This window comes from Equus quagga, chromosome 11 (assembly GCF_021613505.1).
Source record: "Equus quagga isolate Etosha38 chromosome 11, UCLA_HA_Equagga_1.0, whole genome shotgun sequence".
NCBI lineage: Eukaryota > Metazoa > Chordata > Mammalia > Perissodactyla > Equidae > Equus > Equus quagga.
Window position 1 is genome coordinate 58,010,095 of NC_060277.1, and position 22,110 is coordinate 58,032,204.

The 22,110-nt window shown below is 37.9% G+C and overlaps 1 protein-coding gene across 1 annotated transcript in view; it reads left to right on the forward strand.

The window, feature by feature from the left end:
• Window positions 1–22,110, forward strand: part of LOC124247189 (multidrug and toxin extrusion protein 2-like) — a 92,163-nt gene that overhangs the window by 13,898 nt on the left and 56,155 nt on the right. Inside the window, exon 9 of the mRNA XM_046676271.1 lies at window positions 1,738–1,835. Coding sequence (XP_046532227.1) covers window positions 1,738–1,835 — 98 coding nt within the window. The remainder of the gene's footprint in view (window positions 1–1,737; window positions 1,836–22,110) is intronic.

The following is a 22,110-nucleotide window of genomic DNA, read 5'->3' on the forward strand; positions in this document are numbered from 1 at the left end:
TGGTGCCGAGGAACACCCAGGAGGGGCAGCCAGCCCAGGCTGTTGGAAGGGAGGAGAGGCCGGGCTTCGTCTGGGGACACAGGGGAAAGTGTTGTGGAAGAAGCAGCATGTGAGCCGACTCCTGCATGTGGAAGTGGAGGTAGCCTGCAGGAAGGCACTGCTGCAGCCTGTGAAGACTGAGATGGGTGACCCCAGCAAAGGCAAGAGCGGGGCAGATGCCTGTAGAGATTCTCCTGTTATCTCTGCCTTGTAAGAAATGGAGCCAAATTCCATCTTTATGAAGCTCAAGAAGACGAGGGTCACACATAGAAGGCAGTGTCAGTTTAATCTTCCCTCGATAGGCACTGTGCTGTTGGTCCATCCCTCACTTAACCCCTCTGGTGTGTTGGTCCAGAGCCAGCCTCCTTTGCATGAGCCTCAGCAGTTTTTAGGTGCTTTAGGGCAGTGTGTTTCTTTTTTCTTTCTTTCTTTCTTTTTCTGAGGAAGATTGGCTCGGAGCTAACATCTGTTGCCAATTTCTTCTATTTTATGTGGGACTCTGCCACAGCATGGCTTGACGAGCGGTGCTAAGGTCTGCACCCAGGATCTGAACCTGCGAACCCTGGGCCATGGAAGCAGAGCACATGAACTTAACTGCTATGCCACCAGGCTGGCCCCACTGTGTTTCTTTATAAATGAAAACTGGTTTAGTGGGTCATGACTGGCACTTTAAAAAATGAAATATATTATGAATGAAATAAAATAAAATGAAATAGAATAGAAAATATAAGGTGGTGTGGGGACTTTTCTATAGGGTGTGTGTGTGTGTGCGCGCGCATATTAATGGGGGTACTGAATAGTGATGGAAAATTTCTTTCTTCCTGTTGGTTGCAGTAAAAAAATATACAAAAGCTGTTATTAAAGGATTTCGGAGAGTTGGAACATAAGAGCAATCAATGAAAAAACAGTTATAACATCTTCCTCTGCCAGAAAACTGGAAGAGGCTTTGGCCATGGGGGAGGTAGGGGTCAGCAGCCAGGTTTGAGAACTGGTGACAGTGACCCACGTAAACACCTGGGTGGGCGTCCAAATCCTCTGCAGATGGACCTCAGACTGTCTCTTCAAAGTTTCTTGAGCAGATGTACAAAGGACAGTTCGGGGATAGGTCGGTAAGAGAACATATAGGAATGGATTAATAAGTGATAAAATGTGAGGCTTGGTCAGGAGAGTGAAATGACACAAATAGAAGGGAAAGCAGAGTTCCTGGCTCTCTGCCGGGATGAGACGCCATTTTATTTGTGGTGCAAAAGTGTCATCTATTGAAGATGCTCTAAGGTCATTTCCTAATAGAAAACAAATTTATTATAATCCTGGGAAATAAAGCCACTGTGACCGTGGACCTGTATTTTGAACACAGTAGCTGTTTGTTATATTCCTTTTAGCTAATTATGTGTAAGAATTTATTTGATGGGTCATTTAAGGCTGTTAAGATAAGGGACGGTGATAAATCTTTATGTCTTTTTGTTTTTCCGTTAATGAATAGTAACATTTAATTCTTCCACAATATTCAATGTTGGTGGAAAGAAAAGAAGTCCATTATAAGTGCATATGGTGTCTAAAATATTAAAAAGAGACAGTCCAGGAGTTCTAGATTACTCTAATGACTGATTCTTACAGGGAGCAAAAACTTGTCATGTGGTCTGTTTCTTGGTGTTTGGGGGATACACTCACAGGTGCTGATTACTTTTTCTCCTTCAGAGGATCTGCCTGGGCAAACACCACGTCCCAGTTCTTCCTGTCTGGTCTTCTTTTTCTGTACATATGGTGGAAAAAAATCCACATCGACACTTGGGGAGGTACGAGGACGTTGATTTCTTACATTATGCTGTTTGTTATTCAGAACATGTTATTCTGATTTCTGGATTTTGTTTTCCAGAGGGTCTTTTTGTTTTTATCGTTTGGAAAATTTAAAAATTATATATGTTATATAAATTTTTAAAAAAATTTAAAAATATTTAAATTACCGACAGTCTAAAAGTTGCAGGTCAATATGAGATTTTTTAAATGTCTATGAAGGCAGATTTTGTTCATAGAAAACTGTAGCTACTGGGTAAGAATTAGTGTTTAATGAATTAAAATTGCAAATACAAAATCTTAGTTGTTGCTTACGAATCATCGTGCTCTGTTAAAGTGAAGCTTGTTTAATGTCTTATCAACACACATGAGCAGATCGAACTCTCTTCAACGATCAGTACCGCTTACAGCTTAGCTAAGTGCCCTAAATATTTTAACATGCATTTGTCAATTTAGTAAAATAGATTTGCTTTTTTCTACTTTTTAAAATTGTGGTAACTATATATATAATGTAAGATGTGCCATTTTAACTATTTTTAAGTGTAGAATTCAGTGCCTTTAAGTACATTTACAATGTTGTGCATCCATCACCATCATCTATTTCTAAAACATTTTTATCACCCTGAACAGAAACTCTGTACCCATTAAGCAATAACTCCCCATTTTCTTTCCCTCCAGACCCCCAGTAACCTCAAATCTACTTTCTGTGGGTCTTGTACCCTGGAACTTTGCTGACGTCATTTATTAGCTCTAGTAGCTTTCTTGTGGTTCTTTGGGTGTTTATATATATATAGGATCATGCCATGTGTGAATAGAGATAATTTACTTCTTCCTTTGGGGTTTTGATGCCTTTTATTTATTTATTTTTAATTATTTTATTGAGGTCATGTTGGCTTATAACATTGTGTAAATTTCAGGTATACATTATTATATATCAGTTTCTATATAGACTGCATCGTGTTCATCACCAATAGCCTACTTTCATCTGTCTCCGTACATATGTGTCCTTTAACCCTTTTGCCCTCCCCCCACCTCCTTCCCCTCTGGTAACCACTTATCTATTCTCCTTATCCATGTATTTGTTTATCTCCACATATGAATGAAATCATTCGATGTTGATCTTTCTCCTCTGACTTATTTAGCTTAGCATAATACCCTCAAGTTCCGTCCATGTTGTCGCAAATGGCAAGATTTCATCTTTTTTATGGCAGAGTAGTATTCCATTGTGTATACACCACATCTTCTTTATCCATTCGTCCCTTGATGGGCACTTGGGTTGTTTCCGAGTCTTGGCTGTTGTGAATAATGCTGCAGTGAACGTACGGCGGCATATATCTCTACGTGTTTGTCTTTTCAAGCTCTTTGGATAAATACCCAGCAGTGGGATAACTGGATCGTATGGTAGTTCTATTCTTAATTTTTTGAGGAGTCTCCATACTGTTTTCCATAGTGGCTGCACCAGTTTGCATTCCCACTAGCAGTGTATGGGGGTTCCCTTTTCTCCACATCCTCTCCAACACCTGTTATTTCTTGTCTTGTTAATTGCAGCCATTCTAACCGGAGTGAGGTGATAGCTCATTGTAGTTTTGATTTGCTTTTCCCTGATAATTACTGATGTTCACCATCTTTTCATGTGCCTGTTGGCTGTCTGTATGTCTTCTTTGGAAAAATGTCTGTCCATATCCTCTGCCCATTTTTTGATCAGGTTGTTAATTTTTCATTGTTGAGTTTTGTGACTTCTTTATACATTTTAGAAATTAACCTCTCGTCGAATGTATGATTTGCAAATATTTCCTCCCAGTTGGTGGGTTGTTCTTTTGTTTTGTTCGTGGTCTCCTTTGCCATGCAGAAGCTTTTTAGTCCCATTTGTTTATTTTTTCGTTTGTTTCCCTTGCCTGAGTAGACATTTTCTTAATCGCCCTAGCTGGAACTTCCAGTACAATGTTGAATAGAATAGCAAATGTAAGCATCTTTGCCTTGTTTCTGATTTTAGAGGTAAAGCTTTCAGTCTTTAATCATTGGGTATGGTGCTACCTGTGGGTTTTTCGTAGAAGCCGTTTATCAGCTTGAAGAAGTTTGCTCTATTCCTAGTTTGTTGAGTGTTTTTTTTTCGTAAAAGGGTGTTGGATTTTGTTAAATGCCTTTTTTTGCATCAGTTGAGATGATCATTGTTTGTTTCCTTCATTCTATTAATATGGTATATTACATTGATAGATGTTGATCATCGCTTGCATTACTGGGATAAATCCCACTTGGTCATGGTGTATAACCTTTTAACTGCTGCTGGATGTAGTTTGCCAGTGTTTTGTTGAATATTTTTGCATATATATTCATAAAGAATATTGATCTGTGATTTTCTTTTCCTGTGATGGCTTTATCAGGCTTTGGTATTAGAGTAATGCTGGCCTCATAGAATGAGGCCATGACTTTGGTAGTGTTACTTCCTCTTCTGTTTTTTGGAAGAATTTGAGAAAGATTAGTGTCATTTCTTCTTTAAATGATTGGTTTAATTCAACAGTGAAGCCATCAGGTCCTGGACTTTTCTTTGTTGGGAGGTTTTTGATTGCTGATTCAATTTCTTATTAAGGGTTTGTTGAGGGGCCAGCCCCATTGCTGAGTGGTTAAGTTTGTGTGCTCTGCTTCGGTGGCCCAGGGTTCGCTGGTTCAGATCCTGGGCGCGGACATAGCACCGCTCGTCAGGTCATGATGAGGCGGCATCCCACACAGCACAGCCAGAGGCACTCGCAACTAGAATAGACAGCTATGTACTGGGGGGCTTTGGGGAGAAGAAGGAAAAAAAAACAAGATTGGCAACAGATGTTAGTGCAGGTGCCAATCTTTAAAAAAAAAAAAGATTTGTTGAGATTTTCTGTTTCTTTTCAGTCAGTTTAGATGATTGATGTGTGTTTCTAGGAATTTTTCACTTCATCTAGTTATCTTATTTGTTGGTGTACAATTGTTCACAGTACTCTTTTATAGTCCTTTTTATTAATGTAAGATTGGTAGTAATGTCCCCTTGTTATTTCTGATTTTAGTTATTTGAGTCTTCTCTCTTTTTTTCTTAGTCAGTCTAGCTAAAGTTTTGTCAATTTAGTTGATCTGATCTTTCAAAGAACCAATTTTTGGTTTCTTGATTCTCTCATTTATTTTTCTATTCTCTCTTTCATTTATTTCTGCTTTAATCTTTATTATTTCCATCGTTCTAGCTTTAGGTTTAGTTTGGTCTTTTTCTGTTTCCTCAATGTGTAGAATTAGGTTATCAATTTGAGATTTTTTTTCTTTTTTAATGTAGGCGTTTACAGCTGTAAATTTCCCTTTGAGTACTGCCTTCACTGCATCTCACGTGGTATGTTGTGTTTTGTTTTCTTTTGTTTCAGAGTATTTTCTAATTTCCTTTCTGATTTGTTTAAGATTGTGTTGTTTAATTTCCACGTATTTGTGAATTTTTCCGATTTCCTTCTGTTATTGATTTCCAGCCTTATTCCATTGTGGTTGGGGAAGATACTTTGTATGATTCAGTCTTTTAAAATGAATTGGAACTTGTGTTGTGGCCTAACATATGGTCTATTGGAGAATTTTTCATGTGCAGTAGAGAAGAACATGTATTCTGCTGTTATTGGGGGGGGGGGGGTGTTCTATATATGCCTGGTAGGTCTAGTTGGTTTATAGTGCTGGTCAAGGCTTCTGTTTCCTTACTGATCTTCTGTCTGGATGTTCTGTCTATTACTGAAAATAGTGTATTGAAGTCCCCAACTATTTTTGTAGAACAACTGTCTAATTCTCCAATTCTGTAAATGTTTGCTTCATATATTTTGGGGCTCTGTTGTTTGGTACATACATGTTTATAATTGTTACATTTTCTTGATGAATTGACCCTTTTATCAGTGGATAATGTCTTTCTTTATCCCTTGTAACAGATTTTGACTTAAAGTCTATTTTGTCTAACGTTAGTATGGCCACCCAGCTCTCTTTTGGTTACGGTTTGCATGAAATATCTTTTTCCATCCTCTCCCTTTCAGCCTATTTGTCATTTTGTGAGTCACTTTGTCACTAAAGTGAGTCTCCTATAGACAGCATATAGTTAGATCATGTTTTATAATCCATTCTGTCAATATCAGTCTTTTGATTGGAAAATTTAATCCATTTACATTTAAAGTAATTACTGATAAGGACAGACTGTCTTTTCCATTTTCCTATATCTCTCTACACAGTGTTAGGGTCCTATACAGGCCATCACTACTGGTCAAGCTCACAGAGTTGCCCAGCTGGAGTGGAGACTGAATCCAATCTGTGCTTCACTTGTGTGCCCTGCATCCTAGTACAGGACTGTAGCATCTTTTTCTTAGTACAAAGATGCCTCTGCTGGCCATGCTATATGCCATGGGCTTGTATCCACATACAAGGGGCACCACATAGGTTAATAGGGGCCCTGGTTTCAGGTTCATTTTATCTTGTTTCTCCACCATATATGGATTTCATTACCAAGGTCACTTCATAGCCAAGTTGGCTCTCCAGCATTGCTGCTACATTCCAGTTAGTAGGAAGGAGGAGGGAGGGAAGAACAGGATGCCTGCATACTCACTTTAAGAATATTTCCTGAAAGTTGCCCACATCGATTCTGATTTTATCCCATTGACAAATACTTAGCTACGTGGTCACACTAAGTTGCAAGAAATGTACAGGTGGCCTCTAAACTCTGATGAGTTTATTTCTGTGAACCATAGGAAAATGAATTTTGGTAGACAAATTGTGGTCTCTGCCACAACTGAGAACTATGAAGCACTCAGGGGATGTTAATGGCTGTGGCTCTGTGAGTTCTCATACATTCACCCTGAATAGTCATTTATCTTGCAAGATAGCTTGCATGCTCCTGCTTGATGAAGTTTCCAGAAAAAGTCGTTCATCGTTTTACTAGTGGAAATAAATACTTCTCAGTCAAGTAAACTCTGAAATAATGGATTGCTAATTTTAACCCAATTGAGTCCCAGTATATTTGTACAAATGCTGTAGACTCGAGATAAGAATTTGCCTGCAACAAGAAAAATTTCATACACACGTTTTAAAACAAGGTTAATCCATTAAAAGTGACAAAATAAGAATAAGCTTAGGCTGTTAAACCTTAACTTTTTCTTACAATCAGCCTTCTTTCATTTGTTTTCTTTTCACTTTTAAAAACAGAAATAGGTAAGTGAAGGCGTAGAGAATTTCTCAGCTTTGCTTTGCCCAGTCTTCCTGTGTAAATATAAACAACGTTCAATCGTTTCCTCCTGTCACGTCACAATTCTTAATCATTTGAGATTCTTTATGTTTCAAAGTCAAAATAAGGAAAACGATCTCAGTTATTTTTAACAACTTTATTGAGGTATAATTTACATGCTATAAAATCCAGTTTTAGAAGATTTCCATCACCCAAAAAAGATTCCTAATGACTCATGGCAGTCAGTCAACCCCTGTTCCCACCCTGAGCCCCAGGCAAACACTCATTCTCTATAAATTTGCCTTTTCTGTACCATCGCAAATATTTCATGCTATAAGTAAACCATCTGCTTAAGAGACACAGTAATGGCTTCTGCAAAGGTGACATTACCAATGATTAATAAATAAGGTAAGGAAGAAACACTTAAATCTACTGTGTAAAGTGATTTTCATCTCTTTGCTCAATTTTTCTCTTTGTTTTTGTCTCCCCCCCGCACCTTACTTTTAGTGATGGGGGAAAATAGCCATATCTAAATAGTTTCTTATAAACACAAATGCATATTTTGGACTTTCTGCAAGTCTGATTTATTACACAGGTTGATAGATCTTTAATGTTTAGGGGTTGGGGCTTTTGGCGTGGATTTATTTGCAGTCAAGCACCACATAATGACATTTTGGTCAATGAGGGACTGCGTGTACGATGGTGTCCTGTATGGTTAGTACCAGGGAGCCCAGGTGTGCAGTAGGCTAGACCATCTAGGTTTGTGTAAGTGCACTCTGTGATGTTCACACAACTGTGAAATCACTAATGATGTATTTCTCAGAACGTATCCCCATCGCTAAGCAATGCATGACTGTATTTGTTATGAATTTGTTAATGATTTAACATTCTTTAAATAATCAACATTCCTCTAAATATTCACCCAGCACTTACACAACTAAAAACCAAAAATTTAAGAATTAACAATTTAGGTTTCCTAAACATTTAAATATTGATTACAAACTTATCACTTTTAAACATTTCATTAAAATCTTGTTTAATATATCAATCTCATAAATGCTTTAAACTACCTTAAAAACAGTTTTAAGAATATATACCAAATGTATAATGATTATATACTATCCTTTCTTTTCTCTACTGCTCTCTGCTCTTACTATAACTCCTCTTCATCTGGGAGGTGGTGGGGCAAAGTCGTTAAAGATGTTGACTCTGGAGCCAGACTGCCTAGGCTCAGTCCCACTTCTTAGCAGGGAAAGGTACCTAACTTCTGTGCCTCAGTTTCCTCATTTGTAAAGTAGTAATAATAATAGGGCCTATATCATTTAATTTTTGTGAAGATGAACTGAGTTCATCCACATGAAGGGTTTAGAACAAAGAATATAACATAAAGGGCATTCAACAAATGTTAGCTGCTATTTTTTTTACTACCCTTAAATATTTTTAATTGTTTTGTAGTCCCGAGTACTTTTTCATTTTTGCCTCCAACTTTTTGTTTTTGAAATGTCCAAGCCCATTGGTAAATAGAAGGAATGGTTTAATGATCATTCAGTTATGCTTTATCTAAATTTGCCGCCTGTTAACATTTTGCCCTATTTGTTTCTCTCTTTCACCCCATGTATCCATGTTTTTTGGGTCCAACAAATTGGAGGCATCATGGCACCTCACCACGAGTTATTTCAGCATACATCTCTCCTAAATAACATTCTTCTAAATAACCACAATATTACTATTTTGAAGAAAATAAAAAGAAAAACGTTATTGAATATGATATTCAATAATGTCATATGATATACATTCTATACTCAAATTTCCATAGTTGTCCCCAGACCACCATATACTTAAAGGTGCTTTGGAGATCCAGGCTGCAGTCAAGGTTCATGCCTTGCAAGGTAGTTGTTTCCTTGTCTTCTTTTCATCTAAACCAATCCCCTTATCTTTTTTGTTTTTAAGACACTGACTTTTCAAAGAGCCAGTTGTCTTGTAGAATGTCCCACACTCTGGATTTGTCTCTTCACGTTTGTTTTCTCAGGAGTAGATTCAAGTTACAGCATTTGGGCAAGAAAAGTGCAGAGGGAACGGTGTGTGCCCACTGCGCTACCTCTGGAGGCAGATGATCTCGGGTGACACTGGGTTTGGTTGTTTGGTTGAGGGAGTGACTGCTAGATTTCTCCTTTGGGAATACGCATTTTCTCCTTTGCAGTTAGAAAGTATGTATAGGGTGACAGAGATCATTTGACTCTCTGGTTCTCCAGTAGCCTTTTATCCAATGGTTTTAGCTTCCACTGATGATTCTCAATCGAATCAACTATTACAGTGGGGGTTTCAAATATTCTTAAATTTTTAATATGCATCCTTGTATCAGGATGCATTCAGCTGTAAGCTAAAAGCAAAACAACCAGTTCAACCTAGCTTAAACATTAAAGGTTAAAAGGTTAAACTGGCTCATGTAACTGGAAGTCCAAGGGTAGGTATTTCAGCATGGTGTGCAAGGGAACTGTGGGTACCTGGATGAGAGTGAGGAATTTCCAAGAGAAGGAGGGGTGGTGGTTGGACAGGCAACTGTAATGCTCATTGTAATATTTTGAAATACATGATTTTTCTTATCTCTGTCCTCTTCCCAAATAGGACAGCACATGTTAATTTCCTCTCTCCTAGTCTTGTCTTCCATATTATTGTCAATTAGAAGTTTAGTTCCAGATTTTTAAAAGTTCTACTAAAATATTATTTTGTTATATTTAGATTTATCAACATGTTTTATAAGTTAATTTCTTCACTGTTGCTTCTTGAATCTCATTCCTTCCTCCTGGATTTATTTTTATTCTTTCTGAAATACGTCTTTCAGTAGTTCTTTCGGCAAATTCTTTCAGTAAAGAGTAAATTCTTAGTCTTTAAATGTTTAAAAGAAAGTCTTCATCTTATTCTCTTGCTTAAATTAAATATTGCTGGGTATAAAAATCTAAGTTGATAGTAATTTTGCATTGCTGGTATTACACTTTTTCCTTCTTGTTCGTGGTGATAAGTCCACCATAAACCTGATTGTCTTTGCTTTGTAGACAATGAAGTATTTTCTCTCATAGTTTTAAAGATTTTCTCTTTCTCCTTTTTATACTACAGCATGGTCACTTGAGGATTTAAAAAAAATTATCTTGTAGGCATTTGGTAAACTTTCTTAATCTGAGGGCCTCTATTAAGTTCTGGAAAAATTTTAGCTTTTTTCCTACTATTTGTCTCCATTTCTAACTATTCTTCCCTTTGCAGGCAGATATCTTCCATATCTCCTCATTTTTCTTTCATTTGTTCTCTCTCTGCAACTCTTTGTGCTGTGCATTGAGAGATTTTCTGTTTTCTTTTTAAAAAAATTTTATATGTATTTTTTAATTGCGGTCACCTTGGTTTATAACATGTAAATTTCAGTTGTATGTCATTATATTTCGATTTCTGTGTAGATTACGTCATGTTCACCACCCAAACACTAATTACAGTCCACCGCCACACACATGCGCCTATTCACCCCTTCTGCCCTCCCTCCCCCCTTCCCCACTGGCAACCACCAATCCAATCTCTGACACTACGTGTTTGTTTGTTGCTGTTTTTATCTTCTGTGTATGAGTGAGATCATATGGTATTTGACTTTCTCCCTCTAACTTATTTCACTTAGCATAATACCCTCGAGGTCCATCCATGTTGTCACAAATGGCAAGATTTCATCATTTTTTATGGCTGAGAAGTATTCTATTGTCTAAATATACCACATCTTCTTTATCCATTCATCCCTTGATGGGCATCTAGGTTGCTTCCAAGTCTTGGCTATTGTGAATAATGCTGCAGTGAACATAGGGGTGCGTATATCTTTACGCATTTGTGTTTTCATGTTCTTTGGATAAATACCCAGCAGTGGAATAGCTGGATCATATGGTAGTTCTATTCTTAATTTTTTGAGGACTCTCCATACTGTTTTCCATAGTGATTGCACCAGTTTGCACTCCCACCAGCAGTGAATCAGAGTTCTTTTTTCTCCACATCCTCTCCAACACTTGTTATTTCCTATCTTGTTAATATAGCAATTCTGACAGATGTGAGGTGCTATCTCATTGTAGTTTCGATTTGCATTTCCCTGATAATTAGTGATGTTGAACATGTTTTCATGTGCCTGTGACCATCTGTATATCTTCTTTGGAAAAATCTCTGTTCACATTTTTTGCCCATTTTTTATTTGGGTTAGTTTTTTCGTTGTTGAGATGTATGAGTTCTTTGTATATTTTGATACTAACCCCTTATCAGATACATGGTTTCCAAATATCTTCTCCTAATTTTTAGGTTGTCTTTTCATTTTGTTGATGATTTCTTTTGTTGTGTAGAAGCTTTTTAGTTTGATGTAGTCCCATTTGTTTATTTTTTCTTTTGTTTCCCTTGCTTAGTCAGAAATTTTTTTTGCTTGTGGCTGTCCAGTTTTCCCAGCACCATTTATTGAAGAGACTTTGCTTCTTCCATTGTATGTTCTTGGCTCCTTTGTTGAAAATTAGCTGTCCATAGATATGTGGGTTTATTTCTGGGCTCTCAATTCTGTTCCATTGATCTGTGTGTCTGTTTTTGTGCCAGTACCACACTATTTGATTACTATGACTTTGTAGTGTGTTTTGAAATCAGGGAGTGTGATGCCTTCAGCTTTGTTATTTTTTCCCAGGATTGCTTTGGCTATTCGGGGTCTTTCCTTGTTCCATATAAATTTTAGGATTCTTTGTTCTATTTCTGTGAAAAATGTCATTAGAACTTTGATAGGGATTGTACTGAGTCTTTAGATTGTTTTAGGAGGTGTGGAAATTTTAACTATGTTAATTCTTTCAATCCGAGAGCATAGACTATCTTTCCATTTTTTTGTGTTTTCTATTTCTTTCAACCATGTTTTATAGTTTTCAGTGTACATCTTTCACCTCTTTGGTCAAGTTTATTCCTAGGTATTTTATTCTTTTGTTGCAATTGTAAATGGGATTGTATTCTTAATTTCTCTTTCTTCTACTTCATTGTTAGAGTATAGAAACGCAACTGATTTTTGTATGTTGATTTTGTATCCTGCAACTTTGCCATATTCATTTATTATTTCTAAAAGTTTTTTGGTGAATTCTTTAGGGTTTTCTATATATAAAATGATGTCGTCTGCAAATAGTGACAGTTTCACTTCTTCCTTCTCAATTTGGATCCCTTTTATTACTTTTTCTTGCCTGATTGCTCTGGCTAGGACTTCCAACACTCTGTAATTCTTTGTATTTCTGAGGTGTCCATTATAATTTCTCCTCTTTCATTTCTTATTTTATTTGTTTGAGCCTTCTTGTTTTCTTGCTGAGTCTAGCTAAAGGTTTGTCAGTTTTGTTTATCTTTTCAAAGAACCAGCTCTTACTATTGGTTTTTCTCTATTGTTTTTTTTTAGTCTCTGTTTCATTTATTTCTGCTCTGATTTTTATTATTTCCTTCCTCCTACTGATTTTGGGCTTTGTTCTTCTTTTTCCAGTTACTTTAGGTACACTGTTAGATTGTTTATTTGAGATTTCTCTTGTTTGTTAAGGTAGGCCTTTATTGCTGTATCCCATAAATTTTGGCATGTTGTGTTTTTATTTTCGTTTTTCTCCAAGTATTTTTTGATTTCTCCTTCGATTTCTTTGTTGGCCTAATCATTATTCAGTAGCATTTTGTTTAATCTCCACATATTTGCAGCTTTTCCTATTTTCTTCCTGTAGTTGATTTCTAGTTTCATACCATTGTGGTCAGAAAAGATGCTTGGTAGTATTTCAGTCTTCTTGAATTTATTGAGGCTTGTTTTGTGGCCTAATATGTCATCTATCCTGAAGAATGTTCCATGTGCGTTCTAAAAGAATGTGTATTCTGCAGTTTTTGGATGGAATGTTCTGTATATATCTACTATGTCCATCTGGTCTAATGTGTCATTTGAGGCCAGTGTTTCCTTATTGATCTTCTATTCAGATGATCTATCCATTGATGTAAGTGGAGTGTTAAAGTCCCCTACTGTTATTGTGTTGCTGTCTATTTCTCCTTTTATGTCTGTTAATAATTGCTTTATATATTTAGGTGCTCCTATGTTGGGTGCATAGATATTTACAAGTGTTACATTCTCCTGTTGGCTTGTTCCCTTTATCATTATGTAGTGCTCTTCTTTGTCTCTTGTTACAGTTTTTCTTTTAAAGTCTATTTTGTCTGATATAAGTACTGCTACCCCAGCTTTCTTTTCATTGCTATTTGCATAGAGTATCTTTTTCCATCCCTTCACTTTGAGTCTGTGAGTGTCTTTAGGTCTGAAGTGTGTCTCTTGTATGCAGCGTATATATGGGTCTTATTTTTTTATCTGGTTGGCCACTGTATGCCTTTTGATTGGAGCATTTAGTCCATTGACATTTAAAGTAGTCGTTGATAAGAATGTGCTTATTGACATTTTGTTACTTTTTTTCCTGAACGTTTTAGTAGTTCTTCTCTGTTCCTTTCTTCTTCCCTTGGTCTCTTCCCTGTTGGTTTTATGGCTTTCTTTAGTATTATGCTTGGATTCCTCTCTCAATTTCTTGTGTATTTGTCATAAGTTTCTGGTTTGTGATTACCATGAGGTTCATATATAATAACCTACGTTTATAGCAGTCTGTATTAAGTTGATGGTCGCTTTAGTTTGACCTCTTGTTAAAAGCTCTACTCTTTTACTCCCTTCCTCCCACATTTTTTGTTTTTGATATCACATTTAACCTCTTATTTTTTTGTGCATTTGTCTCCATTACCCTCTTATCATGGAAATAGATAATTTTAGTACTTTCGTCTTTTGACCTTCATAGGCTAGCTTCATAGGTGGTTGATCTGCTACCTTTACTGTGTATTTGCCTTTACCACTGATTTTATTGCTTCTTTAAAAAATAATTTTCTTATTCCTATTTGTGGTCTTCTCTTTTCCACTTAAATAATTCCCTTTAGCCTTTCTCATAAGGTTGGTTTCTTGGTGATAAACTCCTTTAGTTTTTGCTTGTCTGGGAAACTCTTTATCTCTCCTTCCATTCTGAATGATAACCTTGCTGGGTAGAGTATTCTTGTCTGTAGGTTTTTCCCTTTCAGCACTTTAGATATATGATGCCACTCCCTTCTCGCCTGTAAGGTTTCAGCTGAGAAGGCAGCTGATAGCCTTATGGAGTTTCCTTTGTATGTAACTTGTTTCCTTTCTCTTGCAGCTTTTAGGATTCTCTCTCTCTTTAATTCTTGACATTTTAATTATAATGTGTCTTGCTGTGGGCCTCTTTGGGTTTATCTTATTTGGTGCTCTCTGTGCTTCCTGTACCTGGATGTCTGTTTCCTTCCTTAGAAGGTTAGGAACGTTTTCAGTATTATTTCTTCAAATAGATTCTCTGCCTCTTTATTTCTCTCTTCTCTTTCTGGGACACCTATAATACAGATGTTGGTGCACTTGATGTTGTCCCAGAGGTCCCTTAGACTGTCCTCATTCTTTTTAATTCTTTTTTCTTTTATCTGTTCAGCTTGAGTGATTGTCTCTAGTATTTGTCCAGCTCGTTGATCCATTCTTCTGTATCACGTAGTCTGCTATTGAGTCCCTTTAGTGAATTTTTCATTTCCAGTATTGTAGTCTTCATTTCTGATTGGTTCTTTTTTATATCCAATTCTTTGTTGAAGTTCTCACTGAATTCATCCATTCTTCTCCTAAGATCAGTGAGCATCCTTGTGACTCTTTGTTTGAACTTTTTGTCAGGTAGATTGTTTATCTCTGTTTCGTTTACTTCTTTTTCTGGGGTTTTGTCCTGTTACCTTGCTTGGAACGTATTCCTTTGTCTCCTCATTTGGCCTCTTTCTCTGTGCTTATTTCTACGTATTAGGTAGGTCAGCTACGTCTCCCAATCTTGGAGAGGTGGCCTTATGAAAGAGATGCCTTATGAGGCCCAGCAGTGTGCTTCCCTCTCATCACCAGTTCCAAGTGCTCCAGGGGTGTCTCCATGTGGGCTACGTGTGTCTTTCTGTTGTGGCAGAGTTGCTCTTGCAGCAGGTGCCTGGGGAGGCTAGGCTGTCCCCCTACCTGGCTGGTTGTAATGCTCAGCAGCATGTGTCTGCTACGGTCCTGTCAGTCATTTTTATCAGGCTTGGGGAGCCCCAGCACAATTGGCTGTAAGGTCTAATAGCACATTCCTGTTGCAATTTTTCTGTTAAGTGAGTAGGTCCCCAGCATGGCTGGTTGCTAGACTCAGGGGCTTACAATTGTTGTAGGCCTCCAGCCTGCAAGGCTCTTGTCAGCTCTCTCCCAGGATTGTTGCTGAGTGGAGCCAGCCCAAGCGTGGGAGCACTCATTTGTTTCAGGCTTTGGAAGGTGGGGCTGATCCCCTATGTGGCTGTTAGAGAAGCACAAGTCTGCTGCAGCGGATAAGCCCCACTGCTTGCAGGACCACACACCCCATCAACACAGTCCTGCCCCATGCACATGCCCTGACCCACTAAAGTGGATCCACTGCTGAGGCCCCACACACTCCACCAATGTTGGCCTGCCCCTCACAAATGCTGTGTCCCACAGAGGCGGGCCCACTCACCTGCTGTCCAGGTTCCAGGCACCCCACCTCTGTGGGCCCACAAGTTGCCTGAGGGCTTGCCCACCCAATGGGGCCAGCCCCACGGGCAGACTGCCTGCCCTGGCTGAGCTGGATTAAATCAGTGCTCTAGTTGGTGTGGCAGACCCCTGTGCTAACAGGCCAGGGGAAGAACTCCAATGAAATCTGCCAGAGTCTGTGTCAGCGTGCCTGTATTAGGTCACAGTAATGGCTGCTGCCAATGTCTCAGTCCCTGGAGAGGTCTCACTTCTCACTGAGATGCACCCAGAGCCTATCAAGTGAGTGTCTTTTTCTTTCTTGACTTCATAATAGTTTACATCATTGTGAAATTTCAGTTGTACATTATTTCTTGTCCGTCACCACATAAGTGCTCCCCTTCACCCCCTGTGCCCACTCCCCACCCCCCTTCCCCTGGTGATGACTGAACTGTTTTCTTTGTCCATGTGTTTGTTTATATTCCACATATGAGTGAAATCGTCTGGCATTTGTCTTTCCCAGTCTGGCTTATTTTGCTTAACATAATTCCCTCCAGGTCCATCCATGTTGTTGCAAATGGGATAATTTTGTATTTTTTATGGCTGAATAGTATTCCATTGTGTATATATATCACATCTTCTTTATCCAATCATCCGTCAGTGGGTACTTGGATTGTTTCCATGTCTTGGCTATTGTGGATAGTGCAGCAATGAAAGTAGAGGTGCACCTGTTACTTTGGATTGTTAATTTCAAGATGTTTGTGTAGATACCCAGTAGTGGGATAGCCGGATCATATGGTAGTTCTATTTTTAGTTTTTTGAGGAATCTCCATACTGTTTTCCATAGCGGCTGCACCCGTTTGCATTCAGACCAGCAGTGTATGAGGGTTCCCTTTTCTTCACACCCTCTCCAACATTTATTATTTTTAGTCTTGGTGATTATAGCCATTTTAACAGGTGTAAGGTGGTATCTTAGTATAGTTTTGATTTTGTATTTCCCTGATGATTAGTGATGTTGAACATCTTTTCATGTGTTTATTGGCCATCTGTGTATCTTCTTTGGAAAAATGTCTGTTCATATCCTCTGCCAATTTTTTGATTGGGCTGTTTTTTTTTATTGTTCAGTTTTGTGAGTTCCTTATATATTATGGAGATTAACCACTTGTGAGATAATATGATTTGGATATATTTTCTCTCAGTTGGTGGTTTGTCTTTTTGTTTTGGTCCTAGTTTCTTTTGTCTTGAAGAAGCTCTTTAGTCTGATGAAGTCCCACTTGTTTATTTTTTCTTTTGTTTCCCTTGTCTGAGAAGACATGATATTCAAAAAGATCCTTTTAAGTTCAATGTAAAAGAGTATTCTACCTATATTGTCTTCCAGGAGTCTTATGGTTTCAGGACTTATCTTCAAGTCTTTGATGCATTTTGAGTTTATTTTTGTGTAAGGCGTGAAATAATGGTCTACTTTCATTCTTTTGCAAGTGGTTGTCCAGATTTCCCAACACCATTTATTGAAGAGACTATCTTTTCTCCATTGTATGTTCTTGGCTCCTTTGTCAAAGATTAGCTGTCTGTAGATGTGTAGTTTTATTTCTGGGCTTTCAGTTCTGTTCCACTGATCTGTGTGCCGGTTTTTGTGCCAGTACCATGCTGTTTTGATTACTATGGCTTTGTAGTACATTTTGAAGTCAGGGATTTTGATGCCTCCAGCTTTGTTCCTTTTTCTCAGGATTGCTTTAGTAATTCGGGGTCTTTGGTTGCCCCATGTGAATTTTAGGATTCTTAGTTCTATTTCCGTGAAGAATGTCATTGGGATTCTGATTGAGATTGCACTGAATCTGTAGATTGCTTTAGGTAGTATGGACATTTTAAGTATGTTTATTCTTCCAATCCATGTGCATGGAACCTCTTTCTATCTCTTTAGGTCATCATCTATTTCTTTCAATAATGTCTTATGGTTTTCATTGTGTAAGTTCTTCACCTCCTTGGTTAAACTTATTCCTAGATATTTTATTCTTTTTGTTGTGATTATAAATGGAATTGTATTTTTGAGTTCTCTTTCTGTAAGTTCGTTATTAGACTATAGAAATGCAACTGATTTTTGTAAGTTGATTTTGTACCCTGCAACTTTACAGCAGTTACTAATTATTTCTAAAAGTTCTCCGATGGACCCTTTAGGGTTTTCTATATATAAGATCATGTCATCTGCAAACAGCAAGAGTTTCACTTCTTCACTCCCTATTTGGATTCCTTTTATTCTTTTCTCTTGCCGAATTGCTCTGGCCAAAACCTCCAGTACTATGTTGAATAAGAGTGGTGATAGTGGGCATCCTTGTCTTGTTCCTGTTCTCAGATGGCATTCAGTTTTTCCCCATTGAGTATGATGTTATCTGTGTGTTTGTCATATGTGACCTTTATTATGTTGAGGTAATTTCCTTCTAGCCCCATTTTGTCAAGAGTTTTTATCATAAATGGGTGTTGGATCTTGTCGAATGCTTTCTCTGCATCAATTGAGATGATCATGTGGTGTACCACATTGATTGATTTGCAGATGTTGAACCATCACTGTGTCCTTGGTATAAATCCCACTTGATCATGATGTGTGATCTTTTTGATATATTGCTGTGTTTGGTATGCCAGTATTTTGTTGAGGATTTTTGCATCTATGTTCATCAGTAATATTGGCCTGTAGTTTTCCTTTTTTGTGTTGTCCTTGTAAGGCATTGGTATCAGAGTGATGTTGGCCTCGTAGAATGTGTTAGGAAGTGTTCCATATTCCCTGATTTGTTGGAATAGCTTGAGAAGGACAGGTATTAGGTTCTCTCTGAAAGTTTGGTAGAATTCTCCTGGGAACCATCTGGTCCTGGGCTTTTATTTTTTGGGCAATGCTTTTGATTACTGTTTCAATCTCTTTACCTGTGATTGGTCTATTCAGATTATCTACTTCTTGATTCAGCTTTGGGAGGTTGTAAGAGTCTAATAATTTATCCATTTCTTCTAGATTGTCCATTTTGTTGGCATATAGCTTTTCATAGTATTTTCTTATAATCCTTTGTATTTCTGTGGTATCCGTTGTTATTTCTCCTCTTTCATTTCTAATTTTCCTTACCTGAGCTTTCTGTCTTTTTTCTTTGTAAGTCTGGCTAGGGGTTTGTCAATTTTGTTTAACTTCTCAAAGAACCAGCTCTTTCTTTCATCGATCCTTTCTACTGCCTTTTTTGTTTCAATTGCATTTATTTCTGCTCTGATTTTTATTATTTCTCTCCTTCTGCTGACTTTGGGCTCTGTTTGTTCCTCTTTTCTAATTCAGTTAGATGTAGTTTGAGATTACTTATTTGAGATTTTTCTTGTTTGTTAAGGTGAGCCTGTATTGTGATGAATTTCCTTCTAAGTACCACTTTTTCTACATCCCATATGAATTGGTATGGTATGTTTTCATTTTCATCTGTCTCCAGATATTTTTTGATTTCTCCTTTGATTTCTTCAGTGATCCATTGTTTGTCCAATACCGTGTTGTTTAGTCTCCATGTCTTTGTCCCTTTCTCTGCTTTTTTCTTCTATTTAATTTCCAGCTTCATAGCATTGTGAGTGGTAAAGATGCTTGTTATTATTTCAATATTCTTATATTTATTGAGGCTTGCCTTGTTTCCCAACATATGGTCTGTCCTTGAGAATGTTCCGTGCACACTTGAGAGAATGTGTTTTCTCCTGTTTGTGGATGGAATGTCCTGTATATGTCTATTAAGTCCAACTGGTCCAGCTTTTCATCTAATTCCACTGTTTCCTTGTTGATTTTCTGTCTGGATGATCTGTCCATTGATGTAAGTGGAGTGTTGAGGTCCCCCACTATTATTGTGTTGTTATTAATATCTCCTTTTAAGTTTGTTAATAGTTGCTTTATGTACTTTGAAGCTCCTGTGTTGGGTGGGTGGTTATTTATAAGTGTTATGTCTTCTCAGTAGAGTGTCCTTTTAATCATTATATACTGCCCCTCTTTGTCTCTCTTTACCTGTCTTATCTTGAAGTCTACTTTTTCTAATATAAGTATTCCAACACCTACTTTTTTTTGTTTGCCATTAGCCTGGGTATCATCTTCCACCCCTTCACTCTCAGCCTGTGTTTGTCATTGGAACTGAGATGTGTTTTCTGGAGGCAGCATATTGGTGGGTCTTGTTCTCTAATCTATCTTGCCACTCTGTGTCTTTTTATGGAGAATTCAATATGTTTATGTTTAGGGTGATTATCAATATATGAGGGCTTAATGCTTTCATTTTATCACTCATTTTCTGGTTCTCTTGCATTTCCTTTGTTTCTCATCCTGTGTGTTTCAGTCTACCAATTGAGTTATGTAGTTTTTTATGTGGTGTTTCTTTGTATCCTCCTTATTTATTATTTGTGTCTCTGTTCTGCTTTTTTGTTTAGTGGTTACCCTGATGTTTGTATTCAAAATCTCATGGATAAGATAGTCCCTTTCCTAATGGCCTCTTGTTTGCTTAGACTAAAGTGATTCAGTGCCTTTCCTCTTCTCCTCCTAAGTTGTTTTTCTCACATCTTATTCAATCTTGTGTTGTGAGTTTGTGGTTAAAATGACACAATTACCTTTGTTTTTGGTGTTTTCCTTCCCTTTATCTTTAATGTTATACTTGAGTATTTGCTAACCGTTCTGATGTATAGCTACAATTTTCTGATTCTGTCTACCTATTTATCTCCTTACTCCGTGCTTTGTAACCCCTTTCTCCTTTTTTTTTTTTTTTTCAGGTGTGAGGGCCTTTTTGAGAATTTTTTGTTGGGGGTCTTGTGGCTCTGAACTCCCTTAGCTTTTGCTTATCTGGCAAAGTTTTTATTTCTCCATCATATCTGAAGGATATTTTTGGTGAATAGAGTTTTCTTGGCTGAAAGTTTTTGTCCTTCAAAGATTTGAATATATCATTCCACTCTCTCCTAGCCTGTAAGGTTTCTGCAGAGAAATCTGCTGAAAGCCTGATGGAGGTTCCTTTGTAGGTTGTTTTCTTCTGCCTTGCTGCACTTAGTATATTTTCTTTTTCATTCAGTTTTGCCAGTTTCACTACTATATGCATTGCAGTAGGTCTTTTTACATTGACATATTTAGGAGATCTAATAGCCTCTTCCACATGGATTTACATCTCCTTCCCTAGGTTTGGGCAGTTCTCTGATATTATTTCTTTGAACAAGCTTTCTACTCCATTTTCTCTCTCTTCTCCCTCTGGAATACCTATAATTCTTATATTGCATTTCCTAATTGAGTCAGATATTTCTCTGAGACTTTGTTCATTTCTTTTTAGTCTTAATTCTCTCTCCTCCTCTATCTGGAGCATTTCAATATGTCTATTCTCAATTATGCTGATTTGCTCCTTTGTGATGTCTGCTTGAGCATTCAGGGAATCCATATTTTGTTTTATCTCATTGATTGTGTCTTTCCTCTCCAATATTTCTGATTGATTCTTCTTTATAGTTTCAATCTCTTTTGTGAAGTAGCTCATGAACTCGTTGAATTGTTTCTCTGCATTCTCTTTTAACTCATTGAGTTGTTTAATGATAGCTATTTTGAATTCTCTGTTATTTAGATTACATATTTCTGTGTCCTCAGGTCTGATTTCTTGATACTTGTCATTTTCTCCCTTGTCTGGAGATTTAATGTAATTTTTGATACTCCTATAGGGTGTGGCTGTGTTTTTGCACATCATGGTATTATTTGATTGCAGTTACCGCCTGTTGCCACTGGGTCAGGCTCAAGAGCTGCGTATTCTGAGCCCTCTGTGTGCTGCTGGGATCCCAGGCACTGGAGCTGGCACTGGGTGGGTTGGGGGTGGGGCACTTGCTTCTGTATGCTCTCGGAGTTTTCTCACTCTGCCCTTGCCATCTGTTCTCCTGGAGTGTTGGCTTGATGAGGTCACCCCCACATTAGCTATCACCTTGGTAGGGGCTTTCCCCTAGGTTGCAAGGGCTTTTGGGGATCTTTGATGTTCCCATGAACGGATGTCCCCTCCCCCCTTGCTTCCCTCTCTGAGGTTGCCTGCTATCCCAAATCACAGTCTTTGGGGAGGGAGCAAAGTTTTCTCTTACCCTGTTCCACCTCCTCTGAGGGAGGCTCCAGTGTCTCCACCCTTTGCTGCATGGGTCTCTCAGACGTCTTCTGTGTTGTGTGGATTTCTCTGTTGGAGTATGAATGTCTTTTTCATTGTATGGTGGAGGGGAGAGATCACCAGCAGAACTCACTCTGCCATGATGCTGACCCAAGTGAGTCTCTTTTCATCAAAGGACTGTGTGCCTTTCTTTCTAGTGATTTTAGGTTGCTTTCTGGAATAGGTGATTTTGCACGTGGGCCCTTTAAGAGCAGGCTTTTCTTTCCCCATTTGATAGCTTTTCTGGGGAGTAATCCCTATTGTAGTTAATAACCAGCAAAGCCAGATATTATGACACTTGTCTCAGTTGTGCTGAGTCCAAGAGCTGCTTATTGTGGTAACACTCCCCTGCTCAGTTCCCCCACTCCTCCAGG